Source organism: Medicago sativa, chromosome 3 (genome assembly GCF_051527215.1).
Source record: "Medicago sativa cultivar Bolivia chromosome 3, Bolivia_mono, whole genome shotgun sequence".
Taxonomy (NCBI): Eukaryota; Viridiplantae; Streptophyta; class Magnoliopsida; order Fabales; family Fabaceae; genus Medicago; species Medicago sativa.
Genome location: NC_140751.1, coordinates 5,783,244 through 5,808,915, shown reverse-complemented (window position 1 = coordinate 5,808,915; position 25,672 = coordinate 5,783,244). Strand labels below are relative to the sequence as shown.

Sequence of the window (25,672 nt, the reverse complement as noted above, 5' to 3'; positions counted from 1 at the left end):
TAAAATCAATAAAATTTTAACATTATTGATTCAGTATAATTTGGCACTTGGAGGCAGAAAGGTGTTGTCTACATATGTAATCTACATGTCCAAGGTAACACGGAACTCGAAAACTCCAAACTACATGTTACTCTTTTGGATGTTAACAATGGTACTTTATAGAGCCTGCATTTCTAAATTAGTATGCTCAGTGTTGTTAGCAGAAGAGGATTCAGGACTTTTCTTTTCATTAGTAGACTTCATTTCTTGAATTTCTTGAATTGGAGTAGCATTTACATGGGTCATTTCTGAGGCAATACTTTCCGAGAGCCGTCCCTTCATCTCCATGTGCTCTTGACAAGGCACGCCAGTGCAAGCAGCAGAGTACACAACAAGGATCACCGGGCGAATTCTGGAATCATCAAAAGATTAAGACAATTGTAAAGAAAGACATGGTTTTATGTTATGTGTAAACCATAAAAGCTAGAGGAAATAATTTTCAAAATATTATGCAAGTACAAGTTACTAGGAAACACAAGTAAAATGCTTTGAATATACATAGAATGTGTGTGACACTATGAAATTTTAAAGCAGCCATTAAACCTTTGGCCACCACCTTGAACATGAAAATCGCATTTTGATTTACCATAAACGGAAGAAGCATTAGTAGCAAGTTATCATACAGAATAATTGATTATCAATTTTGGTTTGGCTCTTCTCCTAATTTTAATTGTTTGAACCCAAATCACTCCTACTATTGGGAAACTTTAGGGGAGACTATGTAAGAGTGAAGATGATATGCAAAACAAAACGGTGTAGACAAAGGTACCAAAAGGTGTGCCTAAGGCAACAAGGCAAGGCGCCAGATGGGGCCATCCTCTTAGAACGGCACCTCTTGCTTTTACTCAGGTGAGGCAAACATGTCTAGCATTTTAGCCATATAACAACAACCGAAGTCTTTTCTCACATGGGGGTGTAACATAGATATCACATCACGATGCCATAGCTTCATGTCATGAATAATGTCGAGATATTGTAGGAGCGGGAATGCTCTTCATTTATTGTGATAATCCCATCTTTTTTTTGTTATAAAAGTTCAAAAAATGAAAGAATTATAAAATGCAACTAGGAGTATCTGAGGTGTCCAAGAAGTGGGTAAATACAGCTACTATTTTAAAGTTTCTGAACTGTGCTCCTAGCAGCAAGCAAGCAGCTTAAGATTTTATAAATTGGACATCATAATCATTTATAAGCTTTGAAAACAGGTCCTTTTATTATATACTTCCCTTTTAAGATCTTTTCTGAGCTTCTTTTCTTATACTTCCAATAGAAGCACCAAAACAATTTTATTCCGGAAAACCTCATTATTCATTAAAATAGTTCTTTTAACATGTTTTTAAACCGGTGCGGTGAGTACATTTTTGTTACCTTTCAAATCAAGAAGTTTAAAATGTGAATGTATTACAATATACATACAAGGTTTGATAGTAGAAAAAACTCCTAAAGAAGGGACATTGCTTTTAACATCTAATGAATTCTACATTACACATCAGCAATGATCAGATGCAATATTTACTAGTACAAGTGAAGAAGAAATTCAACACATACCTTTATATGATAATTCTTCTGTAAGGATTGCCAAACCTGACCAGAGTATATGTCACACATCCACCAAGTAAAAAATAAACCCTAAAAAATGAGAATGACGTCCTATGGTCAATGCTACCATTAAAGATTGCAGTCACTGTTGCCAGAGCAATACCACCCTCAATAAAAATGGCATGACAAATGCATGGTTTAATCCAAGGAGTGTCTTTATTAGAGCTTTCTATGTTGAGTCAAAATAAAACACAATGACAAAACAATCCTGTCAAACCTGTAATTAAGGTGGAACGGTAGCAAAAGCAAGTGATTTCTTGCTTAATCATTACTGTAATGAATCATACTAACATAGTCATACAAATAAGTCCTTTAAGTGTGTGGCAGGGTTCAACATTAAATCGTGAATTGCGGAAAATAACAATTTGTTCAAAATTATTGTCTTGCTATCATACTTTTCTTTGTTGATTACACTGCATCATTACTCGAAGTTTGAACTGAACTAAGACCAGATTGATTAAAAATATCCTTAATCTTCATCTTCTTCCTTACAACTTCAACATCATTCCATCTTCCTGCTGAAGCATAGACATTTGACAAAGCAACATAATCTTCACTCTTATGAGCCAACTCTTCAGAACTCTTCTCTTTTAACTTTAGAAGAAACCTACCCACCTTCTCTCCCATCACAACATCCCCATGAATCCTACAAGCACTGAGCAAGCTCCTCCAAATTACAGTGTCAGGACTAATCGGCATTGCCATGATAAAATCATAAGCTTCGTTCAAGTTTCCATTTCTTCCAAGAAGATCAACAACACAACCATAATGTTGTATCCGAGGCACCACACCAAATTTCCCCTCCATATCACGAAACAATTGAAGCCCTTCTTCAACAAGCCCTGCGTGACAACAAGCCGACAACAAGCTCGTAAAAGTCGTTTCGTTCGGCCTCACACCATCACCTCTCATCTCATACAAAACCTCCAACGCTTCTTTCCCTCTCCCATGAATAGCAAGTCCGGTAGTCATTGCAGTCCAAGTTAAAACATTCCTCCATTTCATTCGCCGGAAAACAGACAGAGCACTCTCAAGACACCCACATTTCGAGTACATATCAACAAGTCCTGTCCCTATAAACACATCATCTTCAACCTTGCACAACGTCTTCACCACAAACCCGTGTAAGCAAACACCAATTTCCATCATTCCCAATTGAGAAGCCGCAGAAAGCAAACAAACCATGGTAGTATCATTCGGCCTAACTTCACTCACACCAACCATCAACATTTCCTTAAACAAACACAACCCATTCACCGCATTCTTTTCATTCCCATCTTTTAACGAACAATAACCGGTTATCATCGCATTCCACGTGACAACATTTCTCTCAGGCATTTCATCAAACACCTTACGTGCAAACTTAATATCTCTATTGTTCGCATAAAAATGAATTAACGTAGTTGGAACTAAAACATTGGAACCAAACCCTTGTTTTATAATTAAGGAATGTAACTGTGTTCCTAATTTTAACGTTGGATATGAAGGTGAACGAGCACAAGCTCCAAGGATGAAATTGAAAGTGTTATGATCAAAAGGAATGAGTTGTTTTGAGAAGTGGGTTTTGAAAATGTGAATAGAGTGGTTAAGGGGGGTGCATTTTATGATAGTGTTGAAGAGGAGTAAATGTGGGGGGTGAAAGTAGTAAAAGATGGAATTGAGAATGTTAGGGTTTGATGAAGTGGAAGAGTAATAGTCTGTTAGTTTGGAGAAGAGTTTGGGGGAATTGAGGTTGTTGGTGATTAGTTGAGCATGAATTTGTTTTATGTTGTTGTTTGTTAGGGTTTGTTTGGGAAAAGAATTTAAGAGTGAAATGCATTTGAGTCTTGGAAGAGTTGTTGGCATGAGATTAATTAACCTACCTGAGTGAAATGCGTTTTGAGGATGAACAACGAAAGTTGAAGGGACTAAATCAACATGTGTAAGATTTGGGAATCTATAAATTGTGAATTAGGAAGCTTGGAGAGAATTTTAAGGAGAATTTCGTCGGAAAGAAGAATAGTTAGGTCGAAATTGGGGATTAGGGTTTTGGAATTGGGGTCAGTGAGAGAGTGAAGTTGCATGGCGAGGACCATATGGTTGAAGGATTCAGTGGTTTTTGAGTTCAGCAAGGCCTTCTTCAATGGCGGAGAAGTGAAATTAGGGTTTTTGTTTTTGTTATTGTGGAAGGGTTGAAACGACATCGTTTGGTAGCATTCCCAGTTTTTTGTATATTTGTAAGAAAGTTCAGTGAAGATGAGTCTCTTGTTGTGTTTGTGTTATGCTTTCTTCTGCATTTTCTCAATAAAGCGTTCAAAATTGATTTGTATGAATTTTTATTTTTATTTTTGAGGTAAATATTTTGAGTTTGATAATGTTTGATAAATATAGATAGATTTGTGTGGGTCTTTTTTTATGAAAAATTATTATGCAATCATTTTAAAAAATTTGCTTTTTGTTTTTCTTGGTAAAACTAGCTACAAACCCGTGCTTCGCACGGGGTGGATTGCTTTTTTTTGGGATAATTTTGTTGGCAAACAGATATTTTTTAATACGTTTAAAAGTAAACTGATTCGAAATTTAGATATTACATGCATATAAATATAAAAAATCATGATCTATAACATATCAAATCCTAGATAGGTCTACCATAAGCAAAACCAAAACAGAAGTTATATAACATAGATTCTAAAGTAGTTGTGTTTGATGGATTACAAAGTTAAATTTCCAAAATAACCCCATCATCTTCAATTCCAAAAGTAACCACTACCTTTCGTTGTTTACTGGCCGCAGATGTGTCTGACATACATTTTGGTTGGTGGATCTTCCAAATCAAAGATCAAATTGTCACTCTCTTGTAGGTCGCGGTCTATGACGAAGTCAAATCATTCACCACCTAAAGATTTCTCAGCATTCCTCTTGTCAGCTGTTGTTACCCTGCAATTATATGTCTTGTGTGTCTCCACATTCTCTAAAGTCATCCTTAGATACTTCCTCTTCAAGACTCTTTTGGATATTTGATTAGAAAAATGCTACAATCAAATTAATGGATATCGCACAAGATTTCTAAAGACTTTGTTATATACGAATAATGATGCAACTCTATTTGTTCAAGTACTATAAAAAACGGCATAAAATAAAGGGATAAGTACATTGTACACATGTGAAAGGGAAAACTAATAATATTAACACGCACAAGATAGAGATTCTAATGCAACATTGTCTACTTTACTTTTAGATTTGATGATGAGTCCCATTTCAGTTAAAAAACAAACATCCTAATACAAAAAGAACTTATGCCGAATTAGTTTTGACTTAAAAAGATTGTAATATATGCTACGCACAATCATAATTCAATAGCCATCAATTCTTAACTTAAAAAAAAAAAAAAGAAACATCTTAATCGAATCATAGTTTTGACTTAAAAAAAAAACCTTATATGCATATTAATAACCATGTCCTATTACGGGCTTTCAAAGGAAAGGTCTAAAAATACGGTTAAAAGCATATGAGAAAAAGCTAAGATATGAACATCTTTGTGTAAATAAAATTATAGGAATACTCTTATTCATATTTGAGCATATGTGGGTTTTCGGAAAATGTTACACAAGAGCATATCAGTAAGGTGATTTGGATGTAAATTAGAACAAAGTAAACTACTTGCCCAAGTAATCACTTCATGATGGTTTCTTGACATAAAAAACTATACCTGATAATGTAACGATGGCAACCTAATTATTTCATATCCAGTCTTATGATCTGAACTTCTATACTTCATCTACACAGAGAAGTGGCCAGGCTAATCCATGTGGTATATTTTAGACACATTTAAACTAAAATCTCTAGTTTTTTTTCGATGCATCATTTATAATGACGTATCTTACAGCAGCCCGAGAATATATAATCATATAAGTTATAAGTTACATCTCATTCACAACATATAATGGAGGAAAGAGTGGCACAACAGTAATGCAAAAAATATAGGCATGATGAAATGGAAGTATGAGTAATCAATGTAGACTAACAAACAAAAACCCCATCCAAATTTCATTAACAGTCATTGCAAACCATAAGGGAGTGCACAGAAAAGCAAAAGGATAGGAAACAAAGGCATACATAAGACAGAGAACATGAAAACATAAGTGGCGAAGACGCTAAATACGACAATCAATGGGACATAATACATGACAACTAAATCCAAAGAACAACCATGCATTCATCTTCAGTCTTCAATCTTCAGGCAGCGCAATGTTCGCTTGTTAGTGGTTGATGCCTCCACAACCCTTTCAAACCCTGGACTGGCCTCTTTCCCAAGTTCTTGCTGGTCTGAGTTTCAGATGTCTGAGAAGTGTCATCGTTGCCGTTTAAGCAGCCTCCTTCAGTCTGATCCTGGTTTATAAATAAACATTATATGAAAAATTTGCATCAGCCAATAAAGTCACCGCATGGAAAAGTCTGATAAAGGATATTGCTTCAGCCTCTGGCAGGATTGGGGTGTCAAACACTTTGCAAATAGATTTTCAATTTTAATTTGATAGAGAAAATGGTAAAGAGTTAAAACCCATTGTGATTTCTGAAATTGTAAGTTTCTCTAAGAATAGTTCCTGAAATTCCTAAATTGACAACAGCATCCCTAAAATAGTAAAATGACGTTCATTTTAGTCACACATTATATGGTAAACACTTCGAGTTTTAGCTTATCAGTAGCAACTTGATTAGAAATATTCAACTTTATAGAATAGCTTGAAATATCTGTTAACCAAATATAACATGTAAATGATGATGAAATGAAATTTACAATTACAATTATGTTTTTGTCAATTCCTTAATTTCAAAGAGTAACATGCCAACACCCTACAATTAAATTGACAAATTTTGAGATTCAATGGAACGATATACGATTATCTTTACTAAAGCATAGCATAGCATAGATGATTCATTCAATGGAACGATATACGATTATCTTTACTAAAGCATAGCATAGCATAGATGATTCATTACACTACATTATGAATTTATGCAAATTAAATCAAATGAAAACAGAAGCAACATTCTATACCTTCTTCCCTCGAATGACAACTCCAGCTTCACCTTGAATCACCATATATTTAGTACCACCAATATGTAATCCAGTTGGAGCAAGCGTATCCAGTTGGAGCAAGCGTTCCAGGCTCATCAAAGTCTTTTTTGATAGCATTTATCTCCTCAGGCTTGAACAAATAATCAAAACAAAGGTTACGTAAAACTGACTTCATTTTTGTTTCCTTAGAATTTGTGATCTTTATAACTTAATTGCTCATAAGAACATATGATTTTCTTTAGAAAGGTATTAACTTTACCTTGATTAATAAAAGTTGAAACCATGATCACAGTGACAGTGCCCATCAAAACTCTTTAACTTCTTTTTATAGGCATTCAATTTTTGGTTGTCACCTCTGAAGAATATATAATCTAATCACATGCATGAAAGTTCTAAAACAGATACTTAGGAATCACAATATGATCCCTCATTTCCAAGAGAACCATGCCATTTATCAGTCCTTGCAATCATTTGAGGATCATATTGCTGCACAAAGAAACTTTTTAATTTGAAATATATCTCATTTTTATCCAACCTAGAATATACTCTTTGCCCATTGGAAGTCCAAATTAATTCATCATCAATCTAAGTTCAAGGTTTTCATTTTGACAGCAATCTAAGTTTAAGTTTCTAGCGTCACTGAAAAGTATAGTTGCAAACTTTATGAATAGGTATGTGAAAATGCTGGTCACTACAAAGGGGTGAGGCACACTTTTCTCAACCACAAACAATGTAATATCATAGTTTAAATAGTTATTTGAAGAATGGAGCATTGCAACGTAACAGAGCAACTACCTAAGGATTGATTGGATTTTTGTGATCACCAATGTATATCACTACAGCAAATGCTATCATCATTGCATAAAGAACTTAGCAATGCTAATTTATCAAAATAATTTAGTGATTCCATTGCAGCCAATGTGTTTGGAAAACCAAAGACAAATACAGACCTCCTACCATACAATGGACAGGGATTCAAACTGTCAGTCCCCTCAAAATGCAACCCTAGCAAAGAGGTGGAATACAAAGGTCAGGTTCTTAGATATGAGGATAACTTTGATTCAACCAGCAATGTCCCGTGACTCCAACTGATTAGAAAGCCATCACTGATTATGGCTCACCTCATGAATTCCTCTCATGATAAAAAAAAAATTAAAAAACATGAATAAAATGCAAGTGCAAACAACAGCTTCCAACTATCCGAACATGCAACATTTGCAGCCGAATTATAAGCAAAAAATTCTTCCACATCTTTAGATCTACACACAACCTTGCAGCTCTCTAAAAATGGAATATAAAGTGAAAAATACCTCCTTAAAAACAACATGGTCCTTTAAGAATTTACGATGATGCTGAACACAAGTAATGTTCGAATCATCTGCATATTGCTAAAACAGGCGGTTCAGCAATCCAAATAAGAGGAGGAAAAGGAATGAAGACATGAAAATGAAACCATCTAAATCAATGATATCACCTTAACTGAAACCACTATGAGCAGTTAAGGACTGTTATAACACAATCAAGATATATTTTAAATTTAAAAGAAAAACAGGCGGAGAACAGAAATATAAGTAGCCAGATTGTTAGATTTGATCCAGCAGTAGCAAACCACAAAACTGGCGTATATAACCTTCAACAGTATCAAATATATGCTTAGTTAGATGAATCATTGCAGTATAAGCAATAGAAAAGTATAAATTATAGAGACAGAACGAAAGGAAGTACAATTTCAGAGAGATAGTGTGGAGAGGAAACGATTTAAAACCAATCATCGCGACAAATTACATATTCATCTGCTTGCCTTGTCACGTAGAGAACCCTGACAAAAATTATTCAATTCAGACAACAATACATTTCAAGAATGTTAGTGTAACATAATCCTACTAACTAATGTCGTATATTTGCTTTAAAATTCAATACTTTAATTTGAATTTTGAATGCAAGTGCAGGTGAAAACCCTTTTTGCAATCACATTGAATCTCTTGCAAATATCCTTTGACCCTTTGAACAGAAAAATTGAGCACAAGATTATTACCTCATTGAAAATGCAGCTAGATCGTAAGCTAAAGCAGCATCCTCAGCACTGTCAAATGTTCCAAGCCAAACACTTCTTCCTTTTCTTGTTGTGTCTCTGATCTCTGCTGCATATTTTCCCCAAAGTCTTTTTCTCACACCTATATATGACAGTTTTAAACCAAAAAACACAATTATGTCATGAACCAATCTTAGTCAATTTCCTTTTGCCAAGCAAATCTGCAGGCACCATCTTAGGCAACAAAACAGAACCCTTGACAAAATCATGAGGGTCAGCAGTTACCCCGGACAACATTTCACCTTACTGCGCTCCAGCAGCAGCATTATCATCCTTATTCAATGCAGAAGAACCTTCCACATTTCCCTGGAAAACAAAAATGAGAAATACATTATTTTTCTATATAAATCTAAAATAATATCTTCACACAGCAATCACTGTCCAACCTTGACATTTGAAGAATTTGCATCCCCATCCTCAAACACTTCAATAATTTTAGCATCCATACAGACCCTCCCAACACGATAAGATCCATCAGACCTGGAAACTGCATTGGATGAATGATCAACAACAAAAAGCATCTTGTGACCAATGAGATTTTTCAGCTCAGATGGATAAAAACCAGCATTTTCACCCTGCACATTTGAAATCGTTAAACATGACATATAAGTGTTAAACATACACATAAATTTACTTGATTACACTACTTTACTTGGCACACACATTTGATCTTGAAACTAACCTTCGCATCAGCCACAAGTTTCGCACAAGACTTCTTAACAATGAAAAGATTGTCTGAATGTCAAATACCAAGTACTGAAATTATTCAACACAGATTTTGAATGAGTTTTGTAATAAGCATTATTTATCTCTTCTAATTATATTCTTTTCCTTCTATTTTTTAATAAAACTACGGACAAAAGATGAAGTCCACTACTTGGCTTACTTAAATAGTTGAGCCACAACTACTAATAATAAAATAACAAAAAAATCATCACTAAAAATATAAAGGTCGATACAAAAGGAAGAGATAAAGTACCATTTGAGAGTGAGTCAAAAGAACTTCCCACCTATTCTCTGAAGACTTCTTCCAGCCCTGAAACTTTCAATCTCCCATTATCTTGGGGTCAATCTCTAATCGATATGCAGGTACATACTCACTTGTCCAAGCACTGAAATCAGAACCACCAATTTTCTCTAATTTTTCATAGGATGAAGGCTTCCACCAGAATCACTCTGATTTTATTTTTACAGGCTTGAATCCATCCCTCATCAAGTGATATTTATCCAATAGACTTCTTGCATTTTCAACTATTTCATCTTCAAATAATTTGTGCAAGATGACCGAGAACATCAAACAGGCCACACCAACTCAACCAGGACGTCTTATGCACCATAAGCGGAGCTACCGGGGGCTGCATGTCAATAATTCAGAAAAGAAAAGCTTATAAAATTAGTTATCAACACAAAAGTTCAAATGAACATTAAAATTTCAAATGAAAATCACACTCACTAACAACTCAGGATTATATCGACAAATTTAAGATATACATAGTGTGTCAGTGTGTGTGCTTTCGTTTGTGTGTCTGGGAGAGAGATGCAAAACCTGATTTTAAGAGCTTTCTGCTGCATTGGAATCTTTAAACTTGATGCACTTTTTACGCTAAGTCTTAATTCTTAAGTTAGCAAAATGCCTTAAAAATGGAACAAACTTCCAATTCCTACCATGATTGATGACAAATTTAATCCTAAAGACATTGAATTGAAGTCAGTACCTAAAGGCAATTGAAGTCACCACCTCAAAGCTATAGATTCAGCCAAAGTGGGAAAGTGAGGCCGCAAAACTCAGTGCACCATGAAATGTCTCTCTGTTTTGCAAAGAATCATCACACGGAAGTTAGAAAAAAAAAATAGAAATATGCTATACAAAGTTATAACATCTTTAAAACACAAAAAAAGCTTCTGCAGAGACATATTTGCATCAGAAACTAATCATTGATATTTCTTCTCAGCACAAATTAAACCAAAAACAGCCCAAATCAGTTTAATCATCAAAAATCAAGAACAAAAATCACTTGATTCGACGTTACAGGGAGTGAGTTCTTACCCTTTTAGTGGAGCCCTGTCACAAATACGGGTTTCACCAAACTTCTTCCAAAACCAGCTTATTCCTAGCTTGTATCCAAATCAGCGGCCTAATTACAATTTATCCACTTTTGCCCTTGCCCTAATCCTCCATAATCACTTTCTGTCAGCTTCTAAAACAGCTCAATTATGATTTAAGCAATTCTGTCAACTCCCAAAACAGTTTATCAGTCCACCAACTACTCATATGGTAACTTAAATATAGCATTGGTAATATAAAGAACACATAACCATACCTGCAACAACTTGTATTCCAACTTAAGCTTCTGCAAAACAACTTAATTGACAGCTTATTGCTTATAAAGACTTCAATTTTAACCCAAACACTAAAACATCAATTCAAACATACCCCACAACAACTTAATTGCTACTTTCTAAACAATCTGATGGCAATAGTTCAAAACTATACAAATTGAGAAAGTTAATTTCACATAGATGAATTAAACCCAAAATTGCAAAGAAACAAACCAAAAACCTAAATTTTTGAATTAAAAGCACAAAACTCATTCAATCTGAGACATGCATGGCCTTAGATTCAAGAAGGAATAAGAAAATCACCTCTTTGATGAAGAAGAAGAATACGCCGACCCTTCTTTCTCTGTTCCCGTTTCCTCTTTCTCTCATCCCTCTTCTTCCTCTCCCGTTCCAATCTCTCGTCCCCCTTCTTTTTTTTTTTTTTTCTTTTCACATATATATAGGCAAAGGAGTCCATTTACTAATTTACGAAAATGCCCTTATTAAGGGCAAAAGTGTAATTTCCACTGACATTGATTTTCCTATTTAGTTTAGTAGAGGAGAAGGTTTGGACTAGATAGTGCTAGATGGCCTATTGAGATCCACTTGGAGACAAAATCTATCCTTTCACTTTTTATTTGTTTTTATTTTATTTTTTTAATGCTTGTATTATTTTGTTATGAGTAGACAGAGGATGATTGCGAAATGTTATTTTGATAATTTTTTTTTTTATACATCAAAAAATATTGGTAAGTTTTTAGTTTGTTCAATACCATTTATGTATACAGTTCGTTTACAAATTATTTTCAAGTTACATTAGTAGTTATAAATGATATATTTTTATTTGGTGTTAAAAATTTATTAATTTTTAGTTTTCAAATAACATTACTTTATGTATAGTTTAAATGATAAAACTTAATTCATTTTATTTAAAATTAAAGAATCAATACAATCTTGTATGTCAAAATAAAATTGAGAACTAACCTTGTATATGGTCACCTTTGCAAGCCATATCAGCCATCTCCTACAATACTCGACATCGAAGTTATTATAAATAGAATAGGTTAAAAAAAATATATATAACACGTCTTTAGGGTCTTTTTCATTCAATTTGGGGGGGGTTGTGATTTTTTAAATTACATACACGTCTGGTCTAAAAGAGGGGGGTTTAAAATTAGTTTACCATTTTATCCTTATAATCTTATAATATTAGCATCATTTGCAAGTATTGACTTTTTAATTTCAGCCACACACAATGCATTATGAATATACTATTATATATGGTTCACGGTTCTCCTTTACCATTAAGTAGGTGTACCTACAAAGAAACTTCAACGCTTAAGTCAATGAGGTCTTAAGGTGCTTTAAGTTGATATCTCAAAATGAGAGTTTGTACCTGATTTTAGCGTGAACCAATTTATTTATAGACCCGTGAAAGGATAAGTTATTTTTACCTTTATGGCCCGATGTCTATGTGACTGTTTGATTCGACAGGGGGCTCAAGTGTGCTATCAACTTATTATCTGGTGCAAGTGTGGATAGACACCTTATTAGCATAAGTCTTACTGGCCTTTGCATGTTCAACGACTCTGAATTCAAGGTTTATCCTATCTTCATAGAAGAAAATCATTATGCTAATAAACTTTTTAGTAGAACAAACTTTTTCTGATATAAATTTAGTCTGACTTTTTTTTTCTTTCATTTTTTATCTCTTCCTAAAAGTTTGATTTTTATTCCTTTTTGTATTTTTTTTTTCTTCCTTTCTTTAAATAATATTTAGGATGTAAGTAATCATATTGTTGATCTTACATGTCTTGTGTTTCTTATATAACATCAGATAGAAAAACACTACAATTTTAATATTTGGATATTTATATTTTATATTGAAAATTTCTTGCAAATTGAATGTCAATTACATGAAATGGAATAAAATACATTCTATCATATATCAACGACCTATGGTCTTTAATCCCGTAACAGATCTTCAAAGCATGTTGGGTTTGTCACGGAACTAAACTTGAATCACAACAAGATACTTTTTTTATAGGGAGGCGGACTACCTCCCACATTAACAACACTCCGACCACTATGTTGCTTATATCATAATATTTGAAACAATTGAAGTAATAAATGTTAACCACATGGTTGGAAATCAACCAACATGTTTAACTTCTTTATTCAAAACTTTTATGTCCGGTATGATGCAGTTTATTTAAAAAAAAACTATTTTTATGAGTTTTTATCCATTTATTATAAAAAATACTAAAAATTGCTTAAAATAAATTGCTTTCATTAGTTTCTCTTAAAAAATATTTTCAGTAAATACTATTTTATTCGGAATTTCCATTGTGATAAACAACAAATACAAAACACCATATATTTTTCTTAAAATCTCTAAAAAATAATATATAAATTATTGAATTCTAATTTTTATTTTTAATTTATAACAAACTTGCCTTAAGTATATATCAGGTGAAATGGCGTTATGTGAATAAAATAGTAGTGTTGGTTCTATTCAATCTACTGATTTTAAATTTTATGTTATTGCAATTGAAACTTGTTGTAAGTATATATGTGTTCAAATATATTTTCTTTAGCAGCAGAATCGTGAAATGAAATGATACTATTACTTTGTGTTTGGTTCTGTGATGATAATAATTGATTTCTACTAGGTTTTAGGTGAATTGAAAATAATTTATGTTTGAACTCGATCATGTAAAAGTAAGTTGGACAATAAAATCAAAATAAAATTTAGAGACAAAGCTTTGAATTCTTACTTACAATTAGACCGATTCAAAAAGCCAAATTAATTATAATCGAGAATATTCAAACATAAATGTCAAACATGTATTAGTCGTGTGCTACCACATGGTACATTGCTAATCTATTGTGATTCCAAATCCAACAAAAAGTTTACATGCCTCACATCAAAGGGAAGTAAGTGTAGTTTATTGCAAGTGCTCTTTGAGGTCTAATGTCTTTCTAACCTTTAACTGTGGTATCCATGATCATAAATTTTTATCATTAAAAAAAAAAACTTCTTCTCACTTGGTCACTTAGTTGACATTAATAATACTTGAATATACATGAACATTGATCGAACTCGACAAAGGTTCAATATTAATTTTAGCTATGTTAACCAACAATTTCAAAGTTTTGTATATAAAAATTTGGATTCCGACCTGCAACTATGTCACAATGTTATAGATCTTGATCGTCTAATCTAAAGTCAATAGTTGAGATTGTTTAACATTAGTTTACTAACGGTGTAATCTACACCATATAACATTAAATCAATGATTGAGATTGATCACTGTTTGTAACTGCATGATAGTTTTATTGCAAGGAGTTAGGGTCTAAAATCGAAACGTCAAGACCAATAGAAAACTCTTGTAGCCAACAACAATAAGTAACACTCTAAAGATAAAACTTACCAACAAGAATTCTTACATGATAATCAAATGAAGTAAATTCAACTATTTAACATTATTCAAAACAAATAAAATGCAATTACATTAAAACCTAAACCAATGACTACAATCTCAATTTAAAATCATTTTTCTATGGGTTAGAATCAGAAAAATTGGATAAGTGTACCGTTTTGTGTTCCTCAAGTACATGATCAGATTCAAAAAATTCCAAGCAATATGTGCACTTGTGAACTTCTTCATTTACAACATCATATTCCTTTCCACTTATACCAATTTCTTCAGATATATTGTTATTTTTCTTATGGATTGCTTCATGTCTAACAAGATCTTTGCAATATTGAAACACTTCATGACAAATATCGCATTCAAACATGATGTTGCCATTTTCACTAACCTTTTTCTTCTCACTATAGTATTTCTCCTCAACTTGTTTCCATTCATTCACACAAATAATAGCCATTGTTTCAGCAGCTTCTGTATCCAAATCACTATACACCAATTTAACTTGTGTATTCTCATTTATTTCTTCAATTGCATTAAATTGTGTATCCTCTTCATTTTCTTCAGCTACATTAAATATTGTATTCTCTTCAGCCAAATTAAATTGTCTACGACCGCGTTTCGATCTTTTTCCAGTTGGGTTTTTTAGAAAAGAATCAAACACACTATTCTTACTAAAGTTTACAAGGGTATGATAAAAGTTCCTCTTCAAAGATCGAAGATTATGCATAGGTTTTGGATTGGAAATTGATGAGGAAGATGTAGAAATAGAGAGAGTTTGATGTTTGGTTGACTCAACTGAGTGTTCAGGTGTTTGGTTGTTGATTGGAGATTTTAGAGGGATTGGTAGTTTAGCTAAGTGAGTTTTCATGTGGCCTCCCAATGCTTTCCCATTAGAAAAGGACTTGTTACAAATGTGACATTCTCTTCTATTGTTCTCCGTAGTTGGAGAAAATCCTACACACTGCCTACGTTGTTGCTATCTCTTTCTTTTGTGAAAAGTTCGGAAGATTTTGACCTTTAAAAAGACAAAATGTATCAGCAGAAACCAGCTTTTAGGTGCAACTCAATGTAGACCGTTTGATTAAACAATGTTGATTCCTTAACAAAAAGGAAAAATATCAAACTTGCAAAATATAAAAAATGGTATTGTTTTATTGTTTTAGCATATGAAGTTTTCCTTCACTAAGACAATAATTTAACATTTACCAATTGATGATATTTATACGAGGAATCTTTTTATTCAACTTTTAAGGCATTAGATTACACATTTACATAATTTTTTTTAACATGGTACAATGTATTTTATGTTTTAGTTACTAATATTAATTTATTTACCCATTTGCTAATTTCTTCATTATATGTTTAATTTTAATTTTTAATATGCATATCTATTGATAGTGTAAACATTTTTACATTATTACTCAATCATATCTCACCATATAGATGTTTATTAAAATATTTTAGAATATAATATAGAAAAATGATATAATGGTGAAATATATTTAACATCATGTGCTAAAATCATTACACTCGAGGTGTTAGCTGTGCTAAGAGGTTAGTATTGTAACCTCAAAGTACAAAGTTTGAATTCCTTCAGGGACGGTTGCAAAATAGTTTTTTTTTTTTGGTTACAACAAAATAGTTATTAGTGTAACTTTGATAATAAAAAAATAATATGCTACAATGTGGTCAAATTATTTTTAAAACTTTTTAAGGTTTGAATCTCAAATTGAAAGATATCTATATTTAGTGTCTGAAACATATTAACTAAGATCACATTCGGTGAATGAAACCTATGGAAAACCAAAAATAAATTTACAATATTAAATCCAAACATATATTTATATATTTAATGTGTAGCCTTTTAATGTTTGTAAATACTGATCAATCACAATTTTTTCGGTTACCATCTAGGGCATTTGTTCAACTAATTTATGTGGTTTGTGTATGAGAAGAACCCAAAAATCTAATAAACAACTTAAGAACATCCCAAAGAACAATTTCACGAGATTTGAACACTTGAATGGCGATTTGGGAGTCACTTTCAACCAAAGCCACTCCCCTTATATGTGCATGTTCTAACATGAAGGGAGGAGACTTGTAGAACGGGTATTATATATGTCCTAACAATTCTAGCCAATTTCACATGGTTCTCCATAGAACCTTCACACTCTAAAGTCACTTTAGCTGATCCATCAACCTCTATCAGGTTGAGGCCATCTTTATTTTCTCTATATCATCTTGTACCATTAGGTGCAAAATAGGACCAGGAGGACATTTTATTTTGATTTGAGTTTATTGTCGTTAATTAAATTTAATATGTAATATTTAGTTAATAAAAAACTTATATATATTTTAAAATTGTTCGGGACCCTATTGGTTAAAATCAAAATGGATAGATAAACAATGTGTAAATTGCAACATCTTAAAATCTTTCAAAAAAATAAAATAAAATCTTTAATTTAAATTAATAAATCTTTAATTAATCTTTAATTTAAATTAAATTAAAAGCATTTATTTTGATTTGAGTTTGTTGTCGTTAATTAAATTTAATATATAATATTTAGTTAATAAAAAACTTATATATATTTTAAAATTGTTCGGGACCCTATTGGTTAAAATCAAAATGGATAGATAAACAATGTGTAAATTGCAACATCTTAAAATCTTTCAAAAAAATAAAATAAAATCTTTAATTTAAATTAATAAATCTTTAATTAATCTTTAATTTAAATTAAATTAAAAGCATTTATTTTGATTTGAGTTTGTTGTCGTTAATTAAATTTAATATATAATATTTAGTTAATAAAAAACTTATATATATTTTAAAATTGTTCGGGACCCTATTGGTTAAAATCAAAATGGATAGATAAACAATGTGTAAATTGCAACATCTTAAAATCTTTCAAAAAAATAAAATAAAATCTTTAATTTAAATTAATAAATCTTTAATTAATCTTTAATTTAAATTAAATTAAAAGCATTTATTTTGATTTGAGTTTGTTGTCGTTAATTAAATTTAATATATAATATTTAGTTAATAAAAAACTTATATATATTTTAAAATTGTTCGGGACCCTATTGGTTAAAATCAAAATGGATAGATAAACAATGTGTAAATTGCAACATCTTAAAATCTTTCAAAAAAATAAAATAAAATCTTTAATTTAAATTAATAAATCTTTAATTAATCTTTAATTTAAATTAAATTAAAAGCATTTATTTTGATTTGAGTTTGTTGTCGTTAATTAAATTTAATATATAATATTTAGTTAATAAAAAACTTATATATATTTTAAAATTGTTCGGGACCCTATTGGTTAAAATCAAAATGGATAGATAAACAATGTGTAAATTGCAACATCTTAAAATCTTTCAAAAAAATAAAATAAAATCTTTAATTTAAATTAAATTAAAATTAAATTAAATTTAAATTCAATTAAATTTAATTTAAAAGCATTATTAATTTAAAAGCATTATTAATTTAAATTAAATTAAATTTAAATTTAAATATTTAAATTAAATTTAATTTCATAGTATTCATTGGAGGTGCGGGGAATCGAACCCCGTGCCTCTCGCATGCGAAGCGAGCGCTCTACCATATGAGCTACACCCCCTATGATGATAAATGTTTGACAATTTAATTTTTTTTAAAAGGCTTAAATGCACTTTTCACCCCTTATGTTTCAAAAAGTTGCGATTTTGGCCCCCTTATAAAAAAAATGGATATTTTGACCCCTTAACTTTTGGCCCTCTTTTGATTAGCTGATTTATGTCAATTTCTCAGTCTCTGATGGTGTAAACTGACATGGGGATAGAAGAATGCTGATAAGTGGAGTCCAAACTGGCATGGTGTCCAAACTGACATGATTAGTGGAGTCCAAACTGATAAGTGGATCCTTCTTTAGGGTGGCCAAAAGTTACACCATGCCAGTTTGTACTCCACTTATCAGCATCATTCTATCCCCATGTCAGTTTACACCATTAGAGACTGAGAAATTGACATAATCTCTATCAAAATCAACTAATCAAAAGAGGGCCAAAAGTTAGGGGGTCAAAATATCCATTTTTTTTATAAGGGGGCCAAAATCGCAATTTTTCGAAACATAGGGGGTGAAAAGTGCATTTAAGCCTTTTTAAAACAATTCTAAGATTGTAAAGGTAATAAAATTTTCATTATTTTGATTTTGAGTAAACATAAATTTTTTTAACATGTACTCCCTCCGGTCATTATTATAAGCAAAAATCAACTTTTTAGGTTCATCTATTAAATGATATATTTGGTCTATATTATTGACCAAATACATCATTTAATGAATGAACCTAAAAAGTTGATTTTTGCTTATAATAGTGACTAGAGGGAGTATGATATAGTATTTTTCTATTTTTTAATATTTATTTGCTCTGCTATTTCTTACTTATAGTATAATTTTACAATATATTTTGATTAATATTTAAAAAACTTTATTATTATTTATTTATATTTGAGTTTCTTTGTTTGCTAAATTAAAAACACAATGACATCAAAGAGAATAGAATAACTCTAATACTTGTCAAATGCTCATATATATTATTTAAAAAATAAAAAAATTGGGGAGACACAAAACTTAATCTAGTAAATCCACACAAGAGTGCAAGTCAACCCAAATGTACATGACAAACATTTTAAACCACACAAGTGGATCAAAGTTAATCCTAACAAACACTAATCAAAGGTTTGGAGATTGGTGTACGGAACGACTCCCAACGCGGAAAGAGTCCAGTTTCACTATTGTTTCTTGGCATTGCAGAAGATGGCACAACTCATCTCAATGACTGAGCTCTGGAACCATCCGTTAAGAACTCAAAAATTGTATTGAAGAGAAAGAACCTTTTATTGAGAAAGTAAGCAAGAATATAGAGAAAACTCTCCCCCAAGTGATTCTCCTTTTGCAACAGAGCCACTACATGTTTGCAATGCTTACATATCTGATTCAGAATGCTACCTCCTCTAACCATATATCCTTCTATTTATAAGACAGCTCTATAACAACCTCATCAACCAATAACTTTCCTTACTAACTTCTTATCTCATATCCTAACCTATATCCTGACAATACACTTATCCTATATCCTAACACCATCACACAAGAAAATGTTTCAGAGAGAATATAGAACAGAGCAGATGAATTCACCAAAAGAAATTAACACAAACGAAAATTCATCCAACTCAGTTTGGAATTACAAGGGATCAATTATTTATATCTAGAATTCACCAACTATCTCGTTAACTAACTCATGGATTAGTTAACGAGATAGTTGGTGAATTCTCGTTAACTAACTTATGTAAATGCTACTTAAGTTAGTTATTTGGCCACCACCTTGAACATGAAAATCGCATTTTGATTTACCATAAACGGAAGAAGCATTAGTAGCAAGTTATCATACAGAATAATTGATTATCAATTTTGGTTTGGCTCTTCTCCTAATTTTAATTGTTTGAACCCAAATCACTCCTACTATTGGGAAACTTTAGGGGAGACTATGTAAGAGTGAAGATGATATGCAAAACAAAACGGTGTAGACAAAGGTACCAAAAGGTGTGCCTAAGGCAACAAGGCAAGGCGCCAGATGGGGCCATCCTCTTAGAACGGCACCTCTTGCTTTTACTCAGGTGAGGCAAACATGTCTAGCATTTTAGCCATATAACAACAACCGAAGTCTTTTCTCACATGGGGGTGTAACATAGATATCACATCACGATGCCATAGCTTCATGTCATGAATAATGTCGAGATATTGTAGGAGCGGGAATGCTCTTCATTTATTGTGATAATCCCATCTTTTTTTTGTTATAAAAGTTCAAAAAATGAAAGAATTATAAAATGCAACTAGGAGTATCTGAGGTGTCCAAGAAGTGGGTAAATACAGCTACTATTTTAAAGTTTCTGAACTGTGCTCCTAGCAGTGAGCAAGCAGCTTAAGATTTTATAAATCGGACATCATAATCATTTATAAGCTTTGAAAACAGGTGCTTTTATTATATATTTCCCTTTTTAGATCTTTCCTAAGCTTCTTTTCTTAAACTTCCAATAGAAGCACCAAAACAATTTTATTCTGGAAAACCTCATTATTCATTAAATAGCTCTTTTTAACATGTTTTTAGACCAGTGAGTACACTTTTGTTAACTTCCAAATCAAGAAGTTTAAAATATGCATGTATTACAATATACGGACAAGGTTTGATAGTAGAAAAAACTCCTTCAGAAGGGACATTGCTTTTAACATCTAAGGAATTCTACATTACACATCAGCAATAATCAGATGCAATATTTACTAGTACAAGTGAACAAGAAATTCAACAGACACATACCTTTAAATGATAATTCTTCTGTAAGGATTGCCAAACCTGGCCAGAGTATATGTCACACATCCACCAAGTAAAAAATAAACCCTAAAAATGAGAATGATGTCCTATCAATGCTACCATTAAAGAGTGCAGTCACTGTTGCCAGAGCAATACCACCCTCAATAAAAATGGCATGACAAATGCATGGTGTAATCCGAGGAGTGTCTTTATTCAAGCTTTCTATGTTGCGTCAAAATAAAACACAAGGACAAAACAGTCCTGTCAAACCTGTAATTATGGAACGGTAACAAAAGCAAGTGATTTCTTGCTTAAACATTACTGTAATGAATCATACTAACATAGTACTATAAATAAGTCCTTTATGAAGAGTGTGCCATAGTTCAGCAATAAATCGCGAATTGCGGAAAATAACAATTTGTTCAAAATTAGTGTCTTGCTAACATACTTTTCTTTGTTATTTACAATGTATCATTGCTCAAAGCTTGAACTGAGCTAAGACCAGATTGATTAAAAATACCCTTAACCTTCATCTTCTTCCTTACATCTTCAACATCATCCCATCTTCCTGCAGAAGCATAGACATTTGACAAAGCAACATAATCTTCACTCTTATGAGCCAACTCTTCAGAACTCTTCTCTTTAAACTTTAGAAGAAACCTACCCACCTTCTCTCCCATCACAACATCCCCATGAATCCTACAAGCACTGAGCAAGCTCCTCCAAATTACAGTGTCAGGAGTAATCGGCATTGCCATGATAAAATCATAAGCTTCGTTCAAGTTTCCATTTCTTCCAAGAAGATCAACAACACAACCATAATGTTGTATCCGAGGCACCACACCAAATATCCCTTCCATATCACGAAACAATTGAAGCCCTTCTTCAACAAGCCCTGCATGACAACAAGCTGACAACAAGCTCGTAAAAGTCGTTTCGTTCGGCCTCACACCATCACCTCTCATATCATACAAAATCTCCAACGCTTCTTCCCCTCTCCCATGAATAGCAAGTCCGGTAGTCATCGCAGTCCAAGTTAAAACATTCCTCCATCTCATCCGCTGGAAAACAGACAAAGCACTCTCAAGGCACCCGCATTTCGAGTACATATCAACAAGTCCTGTCCCTATAAACACATCATCTTCAACCTTACACAACACCTTCACCGCAAACCCGTGTAAGCAAACACCAATTTCCATCGTTCCCAATTGAGAAGCCGCAGAAAGCAAACAAACCACGGTAGTATCATTCGGTCTAACTTCACTCCCACCAACCATCAGCATTTCCTTAAACAAACACAACCCATTCACTGCATTCTTTTCATTTCCATCTTTCAACGAACAATAACCGGTTATCATCGCATTCCACGTGACAACATTTCTCTCAGGCATTTCATCAAACACCTTACGTGCAGATTTAACATCTCTATTGTTAGCATCACTTACTCTTAAAGCTTATTAGGTCTAGCTAATCACTTAACCTAATTTTTTCCCTCTAAATACATGTCATTAATTGCTAATTGCTAATCACTTTAACCCTAAAAATTTGAATTTCAAATTTTGCCTTGCCATTTGTTACTGCTTTCCACCTCGGCAATCTAAGTTCAATTTTTAGTAATTTCCCACCCACAACCGATGCATGTATCTCAAGAGGCTGAAGGATGACATTTAATATACCTTGACCTCATTTCTATGTTTCCAACGTGATTGTTATTGTTCTCAATGCACTTATTATTCTACTCTCTTTCCCATGCCCATGTACACCATGTGTTATATATACTGTGTGTTCTGCTATAAATTACTCTGATTTCTTTTTCTCCCCATTTTTTGCCTCTCTCATATTTCTCATATTTCTATCTCAATTCTCTTTCCTGATAATTTGTTCTTCTCCCACGGTTCATCCATGATTTTCCCTAAACCCGTTTGCACGTTTGCAGGAGGTTTTCAGGTTGTTGCTTCATGTCGTCTATTTCGGATAACCAGGAATGCTGGCAGGAGTAGGTTTGTGCGTTTTCAGTTTTTTGTAGCCTGTATATATATGTTGGTTTTTCTTCCCTTGGCTATGAGCAGGCCTTTAGATTATTTTGTAGAGTTATTTTCTGGTTTTGTTGAAGCAAACTTCTGTTATGCTGCTAATTTTATGCTTTTAGTGTGTTTTGGATGCAGAAGAAAGTTTTGATTTGCTGCTATGTTGTTTGTTTAAGTTCCTTGGTGTCCATGTTTCTTTTAAGGTTCATGTTATTGGTGAGTTAGCAACCTGTTTTTGGGCTGTGTATACACTGAACTTTTGTTCGTTCTTAATTTTATTTATTTTGCACCAATTGTTTCAAAATTTTATTAGTCCTTCCGTTTATTGATTACAGAGACAGGAGCTGTTAAAACTTCATTCTATATTTTGTTGATACAAATTGGGTTTATATACGCATCATGTATAAGGTATTAGTAATGTACATGCTTCTTCTTATGTAAAATATTTTATTGACTGTTTCGTGAAACAAAATAATATGAACCATCAAATATGTAGATATAAAATGTAAATGGGAAAATAGCCTTGCAATTCAAAATTTTGCTGAATCTTTTGGACTATTTTTATTCAATTGCTTTAAACACTTTGATAATTAAGGAGATCCGGTGACACGGAGATGATGGAATCCATATATTTCCCCCTCAGAATGTTGTGTTTCAAATGTCATTAAGAAATAACTTACATCATGAATAATATACTTTTTCATATTCATAGAGAACTTCCATTTCTTACATCTTTCTTTTTTTTTTAACAGCCAAACTTTATTAACACACTGCCTAACCTACTCAAGGCGAGAAGGATCAGCAGCAAAGCAAACAAAAGCACTAGCATGTAGGCAAAAGTGCTGAACAGCCAACTGAGGAACAAAAAACCAAGAAACTAGCCAAGGTTACACAGAGGGTTATACCAGAAGAAAAAAACACCTAAATAACCAACCCGGAAAGCTAAGTCACATAGAAACATCAATTCTATGTAATTTGAAACATTTGGTGGTCCTTATGTGCAGTTTTTATTTGAGCAGCTTTATGTTTGGAATATCTTCCATTATTGAATATTTATTTGTTTTGTTGTTGGGATGCATGCATGATTTGGTGTTTTTAGTTTTTGATCTTTAGATGTTGACCCTTTTGTACCATATTCGTAGATAACCTAATATTTACCAAAATAATACATTGTACAATATCTCTTCTTTTATTATATTCTATGATATATGCAGGCTTGATAAGCAAGTATTTTGGTTGGAAACATTTGTAAATATTAAAGTATATATTCTTTTGATGTCGTATGTGTTCTTTAGAAACTCTATTAATTGAAGTGACTTTGTACTTTGTTTTTCTTTTTCATGGTAGTAGAAATTTAAAACAATTATTACAAGTTAAATTGTGATATTCCACCGTTAACGCAGTAAATTAAATTGACCTGTGCAACAACGTAATACTATATTCTTTTTTCTTTATAATTAAGAAAATGAGAGTGTTCTTTTTTAATTATGAAGAAAAAAAGAGAATAATTGTCCCAATACTTATATTGTGATTAAATAAATAAATAGTCTTTAATATATTAATGTTTTCTCTATCAAATGACATTAAGGACATGTTGAGACGAATTTGATTGCGATATTTGATCTCTAATAATTTAATTTGTGTTTATTGATAGATGTATGCGTATCTTACGTGTCAAAGATCATTTATCAATTTCTATTACGGTCGATAGGACCCGTGCGATGCACGGGTCAAGAGTCTAGTAAAAATGAATTAATGTAGTTGGAACTAAAACATTGGAACCAAACCCTTGTTTTATAATTAAGGAATGTAACTGTGTTCCTAATTTTAACGTTGGAAATGAAGGCGAACGAGCACAAGCTCCAAGGATAAAATTGAAAGTGTTATGATCAAAAGGAATGAGTTGTTTTGAGAAGTGGGTTTTGAAAATGTGAATAGAGTGGTTAAGGGGGGTGCATTTTATGATAGTGTTGAAGAGGAGTAAATGTGGGGGGTGAAAGTAGTAAATGATGGAATTGAGAATGTTAGGGTTTGATGAAGTGGAAGAGTAATAGTCTGTTAGTTTGGAGAAGAGTTTGGGGGAATTGAGGTTGTTGGTGATTAGTTGAGCATGAATTTGCTTTATGTTGTTGTTTGTTAGGGTTTGTTTGGGAAAAGAATTTAAGAGTGAAATGCATTTGAGTCTTGGAAGAGTTGTTGGCATGAGATTAATTGGAAAAGCTCTTAAAAAAAATTATATAGAAGAATGAGTTTATATGAGTGTAGAGAATTCTTTCTCTTTTAAGTTAGCTTATTTGGAAATTGATTTTCACTATTACCTTCTAACGTTTGAATACGGAAGTTGTGTCTTGTTTATGGTGCCATTTAAGGTAGGAGACGTGAATAGGTCCCCTACGGGGGAATGGATCCTCTCCAGTGACTGGAGGGTCCAGTGAAATCCTACCCATTGAAAATTAAATGCATTTCTTAAATTGAATGTTAATAAATGTTAAAATCAAGAGAGAGAAGATGTTTAATGACTTAGATTTGACACTGGAGAAAACTGGAGACATTCTCACAGGAGACAATCTATTCCCCCCTACGGTAGGAGACTATATAAAAGACTTCTTTTTTTTTTTATTACCAAAGTGACATGTGTTTGTAGGTTGTGGTACATTGGTAACCTGTTATTACAGGTAAATTCTATTTAAATTATTTATTTAACTGTTGGGCAATCATGGAATTTCCTCCTGAATAAAAAAAATTGTTTTTTCCACCA

At 32.4% G+C, this 25,672-nt stretch overlaps 1 protein-coding gene, 2 long non-coding RNA genes, 1 other non-coding gene and 2 pseudogenes across 10 annotated transcripts; 1 reads left to right on the top strand and 5 right to left on the bottom strand.

Moving 5' to 3' along the window:
* Positions 1-3,898, bottom strand: LOC146935190 (pentatricopeptide repeat-containing protein At3g18970-like). 2 transcript variants are annotated; one of them, XM_085750346.1, is made up of 3 exons: positions 2,034-3,898; positions 1,588-1,668; positions 1-391 (listed from the first exon to the last, which is right to left on the bottom strand). In XM_085750346.1, exon 1 carries the CDS (start codon positions 3,481-3,483, stop codon positions 2,047-2,049), a length of 1,437 nt encoding a protein of 478 aa, XP_085606472.1. In that variant the 5' UTR covers positions 3,484-3,898; the 3' UTR covers positions 1-391; positions 1,588-1,668; positions 2,034-2,046. The 2 variants fall into 2 exon arrangements, with proteins under 2 accessions (XP_085606472.1, XP_085606471.1); XM_085750345.1 differs by having other exon boundaries at positions 1,588-3,898.
* On the bottom strand, positions 1-3,898 carry LOC146935191 (cell number regulator 6-like; annotated as a pseudogene). The gene is made up of 2 exons (XR_015030143.1): positions 1,588-3,898; positions 1-391 (listed from the first exon to the last, which is right to left on the bottom strand). The product of XR_015030143.1 is annotated as a cell number regulator 6-like (transcript).
* Positions 1-25,220, bottom strand: LOC146935186 (pentatricopeptide repeat-containing protein At3g18970-like; annotated as a pseudogene). Its single transcript, XR_015030148.1, has 3 exons — positions 24,642-25,220; positions 20,894-22,327; positions 1-391 (listed from the first exon to the last, which is right to left on the bottom strand). The product of XR_015030148.1 is annotated as a pentatricopeptide repeat-containing protein At3g18970-like (transcript).
* On the bottom strand, positions 5,584-11,663 carry LOC146935189 (uncharacterized). Of its 4 annotated transcripts, none has more exons than XR_015030147.1 (11): positions 11,433-11,663; positions 11,111-11,140; positions 10,837-11,018; positions 10,505-10,597; positions 9,769-10,144; positions 9,176-9,364; positions 8,733-9,095; positions 8,008-8,516; positions 6,957-7,052; positions 6,677-6,827; positions 5,584-6,006 (listed from the first exon to the last, which is right to left on the bottom strand). It is a non-coding gene; the product is annotated as an uncharacterized LOC146935189 (long non-coding RNA). The 4 variants fall into 4 exon arrangements; XR_015030145.1 differs by having other exon boundaries at positions 6,957-8,516; positions 8,733-8,871; positions 9,015-9,095; XR_015030146.1 differs by having other exon boundaries at positions 6,957-8,516; positions 8,733-8,871; positions 9,032-9,095.
* On the bottom strand, positions 18,087-18,159 carry TRNAA-CGC (transfer RNA alanine (anticodon CGC)). Its single transcript has one exon. It is a non-coding gene; the product is annotated as a tRNA-Ala (tRNA).
* Positions 22,460-23,964, top strand: LOC146935187 (uncharacterized). The gene is made up of 3 exons (XR_015030149.1): positions 22,460-23,130; positions 23,250-23,322; positions 23,667-23,964. It is a non-coding gene; the product is annotated as an uncharacterized LOC146935187 (long non-coding RNA).
* Positions 25,221-25,672: the final 452 nt, after the last annotated feature.